This window comes from Ammodytes marinus (assembly GCF_949987685.1).
Source record: "Ammodytes marinus genome assembly, chromosome: 8".
In the NCBI taxonomy this organism is placed as follows: domain Eukaryota; kingdom Metazoa; phylum Chordata; class Actinopteri; order Uranoscopiformes; family Ammodytidae; genus Ammodytes; species Ammodytes marinus.
This window is the reverse complement of record NC_137212.1, coordinates 6,936,168-6,940,376: the sequence shown is the minus strand read 5'-3', so window position 1 is coordinate 6,940,376 and position 4,209 is coordinate 6,936,168. Positions and strand designations below refer to the sequence as shown.

At 40.3% G+C, this 4,209-nt stretch overlaps 1 protein-coding gene across 1 annotated transcript; it reads right to left on the bottom strand.

The window, feature by feature from the left end:
* cUnh1orf52 (chromosome Un C1orf52 homolog) lies at window positions 1–3,292 on the bottom strand. The gene is made up of 3 exons (XM_080033433.1): window positions 2,859–3,292; window positions 1,987–2,200; window positions 1–1,407 (listed from the first exon to the last, which is right to left on the bottom strand). Exons 1-3 carry the CDS (start codon window positions 3,162–3,164, stop codon window positions 1,253–1,255), a joined length of 675 nt encoding a protein of 224 aa, XP_079889559.1. The 5' UTR covers window positions 3,165–3,292; the 3' UTR covers window positions 1–1,252.
* Between the last annotated feature and the right edge of the window lie 917 nt (window positions 3,293–4,209).

Below are 4,209 nucleotides of genomic sequence, written 5' to 3'. Positions count from 1 at the left end.
TTCTCCGAATCACTGACTCCACCTTTTATTTCAAATGAATGACAGAGCAGCTTTCTCCAGTAAAATACATTTTATTGCCAAAGTGGTTTATAGTAATAGTACAACACTCAAAAACAAACTATAAAACTATTCGTATACAACCGTTTACACTGAATGAGCAGAAACAAAAAATAAAGTCCATACAAATGTCCCAAATATCTTCCGATACAAACATGCAAGAGGATTTGTTTCACATATGTTAAATTGTTGTGTAATACAAGGTACACAAGACTGAACTGTCTGTCTGTATGCATCGAGTATCTCAAGAAAACTGAGATGAGACAAACTTCCAAATAGAAGAAGTGCTGCAGACTTCACTACCAACATGAAGGGAGCATTTTCTAGTGAAGCTTAAGGGTGCCATCTAGTGGCCAGGAGTTGGAAGAGCAAGCCCAAGTCCAAAACGTTTCAACAGATTTACAGCCATTATTGTCACATTTCTTTTTTTCAAAAGGAAAGTCACTGAATTAACACAACACAAACACATTTCTCATATTTCAGTGGTGATATAGTTTGAATAATACAACACAAATACAGACCAAGTAAAGCACCATAGCCAGACGTCACTCTTATTTGAGATAATTACATTAAAAAACAAACAGGAGACAATGCCAACTCAACACACTGTATGTCCAATGTGTTCCTCATTTAAAGTTAAATTATTACTCTTAAGTAGTTTTGGCCTTCATCCTTACTGGTGATTATCACATTTTATTCACTGGCTTTTTCAAAAACAACTGGACTCAAGCGACAGTAATCAGTCAAGTTTTCATTTTACCTTGTTGTCTTAACTTCATATTTGCAAGTAAAGCAAAAGGTGTCTAATTACTTTTTTGGTTCATGTTGTAAAGCTGTGTCTAGCAATATCCCTCATCCCAGAGCCCTTAAAAAGGGAGTTGGTGTGTAAAAACCAAGATGGTCACTGTAAAATACCTACATTTCCCTTTTAACTTTGGAAAATAGTCTGCAGAAATTTACCAAAATGTACCAAAGTTCTTCACAAATTATTTATTTTGCAGATGGACTGTCATAAACTGTACTTTTCTTTGTTTATAGAGTGCCGACGGCCTCTCTGAAAACAAAGATTTTTTTTTAATATTGCAAATTGTGTCAACACACAGGTAAAATGCCTGTTTACGTTTGCAGCATACCACCTACCATTGTTCTGACATAAAATGCTTAAATTAAAGACAGATTCCTCGTTGTAAGATTGTCAATCAGCCTTCTGCCTGAGGATCCTTTTCTCCTCCTCTACGAAGCTCTTGTCGGAGGTGGCTTGTCCCATGTCCCTCTTCCTCTTCTCCTTCTGCTGGAACGTCTCCACTCGTCGCTTCTTGGTGGCCGGGTCTCCCTTATCTGAGTCCTCATCTTGACAGGAGAATGGAAAAAAAAGGATGTTTTTTAGATGTACTTAAAAGCACATCTAAAAAAATTGCCTAATCTTCAAACATAAGATTAGGCTCAAATTCAATGCACACGCAAAGCAAGAAGCAGAGCAAATGCTTTGTTAGCTTGTGCTTATTTGGAAATATTGTGGTTCTTTATGACCTTTTTGGGCGGCATTGACACTGACGTGGGTAAATGTCCACTCATTTATGACAAGTGTAAGTGCATACATATTGTAACTTTTTGAGTATTTTGTTTGGCAAAGGGCACACATACTCACTCAGACCTCTGCTAAATTGCACAAACCGTTTTTTTTATTAAGTAAGTTGGGTTTTGCATCATATAATTTTTTTAGAAAATGCACATCACAACCTACTTTGCTTGGGACAGTCTGTACGTCTCACTGAACAGGTTTGCTTTAAACGCCTGTTTACATTTTCAACTACACCAGGTAGGTACTTAACATTTTCAAAACATCACAGTAAGAGGTGGTACAGTTTACAACTATTATATTTGGGAGAAGCGTAAAATGCCCCGCCATCATCGCCCTGAAGAACTAACCTGAGTCCGCTGCCGGCTGCTCCTCTGTGGGTAGGAACTGGGCTTTGCCAGTGAAGGGCTGTGGAGCATCATCCCCGTTGTCCTCGTACACGTTGGACCATTTAATAGCCATGTCCATCCCCGGGGGAGCTCCCTTCTTCTTCTCTGGCTCTGAGGCGTAGCTGTCAGGCGGGGGGACGGCGTTAGTCTTCCAAGGTTTGAACTCTCTGGCAGGCTTCAAGTGACAAGAGAAGAGCAAGATGGATGTAAACAAAGGAAAGGTTAGGAACACGTTACTAAACTAAATGTCTAAAAACCTGCAATGAATATAAGTGTAAGTTTAAGTACTGTAGGCCTATATATAGAAAAGTTTATTTTGCTATAGCACCTTGAGCTGTAGCCACCCGTCCTGGCAACGCAGTAGGCCTATGCGTAAACGGTTACACACATCAAAATCATCAACTCTATGTTTCCATATAACTATTGCAGCAGCATTGTTTTTATTGACACTTGAAATTAAAGACACATTTAACAAAAAACAAAACTGAGAAACACAAGATCAACTAGCCTACTTTGAGTTAGGGACAATTTTGAATCAATTCGTTGGTCCAGTGTAAGAACGAGGCTACTTTAAAATGTTGAAAAATAGGCCTATGTATTTTGTTGGGGGTTGTCATTATTTCATATCAGGTCATTCAACTAGCATGACAATAGCTTGCCTTTTTCCACTCCCATTTTAACATAAATTAAGGCCTATTTTTAGAGGAACTTGTTACTTGTAAGACCTTTAATTGATCTGTAGGAAACCCCGTGTAGCCTAATGTTTGTTGCTAGTCTTTAACTATATTCTTATAATAGGTGGTCCATGGTCTGTCTCTACCTGGGCTCTTTACCTCTTCCGGAGCTTTCACCGTGAGGTTGTCCCAGTCTATCTGCTTGTTGAGCGGGTTGTACAGGAAGGCGGGCTTGGACACGGAGCCGAACAGCTCGTCGGGTCTCGGTAGAGGAGCTCCGCCATCACCCCCACTGGCGGCTCGTTTGGTCCCTTGTTTGGAGCCCTGTGCCCCGCTTCCCTGAGCGTCTGTCCCCGGTCTCTTCCTCCGTCCATCTCCCTCCTCGTCCGAAGAGTCGCTGCTGTCGCTCAAATCATCGTAGCTGGAGAAAAAACCCATATTGCCCGTCTTCTTTTCTTCCGTCATTTTGAAGAGGTTAGTCGTTTTTATCCTGTTCGTGTTCAAACAACAACACAAATGTGATAAAAATCTGCAGAAACGGACTCAAATGGATTCGTTTCTTTGGGCTTTACTCCATTTTGAATCAGCCTCCAAAATAGTCGTAAATCGTTGTAAGAAGTGTCGTGGCGACTGTCGCAAAGCTGTTTCATTAAAGGAGCAGCCCGAGCTGCACCTTCACAGGTTGTGACCTGGTTGTGACCACTAGAGTGCAGTATAGTCACACTAATAAGACTTGCAGACGGCCCAAAAAAAGCAGTGAGGAACTAAGGTCATGTGTCAACTCCTGAACATTGCCCAACCCTGTTTGAAACTACTTTTGTATAATATATGTGTATAGGCCGGCAGGGTTCAACACAACTTTTTTTTCTACTGGCCCGCCGGGCCAGTGGATCCGAGTTTTACTGGCCCCTTGTATATTTTCACTGGCCCTGCACACACTGTTTTTTTTCTTCATATTTTAGTGTGAATAATTATAATATGTATTAGAAAAATAAAGGAAAATAACCAAATCTAAATGGAATATCTATAGGGGAGAACGGGGTAATTTGTCACACGGGTTGGTTGTCACAATAGTTATATCTCGGAACCAGAAGGCGCTGTCTGTGAAATTTTGGTATGTAAATATCCAGAATTGGGATCAGAGGTCACCTACATAGTCTTCCTTGGAGTTAGACTGCTGAATTTGAGGTGAGAGGACTGTTTGTGTTTTTCATGTCAAATTGAAAATATTTAGCTCCTCAGTATTTTTCTTCTAGGCTTTTACAGAATGGGTTTATAACAAAACACTTGTTACCCATAAAAAGTGTGAAGGGTAAACTATAGTTTAGATTGTGGTTAGCAAGCTAATTAGTTGTCAGATGGTAGTTGGCATTGATGCTAGCAAAAAATTCAAGTTGGGGTTGGTCGTCACATTTTTGCGGGGGTTGGTTGTCACAAGTTATCCAAAGGCTACAGCCAGAAAAGGAACCCAATAACGAAATAAATTGTCAAGCTGTATCCTCCTCACTGA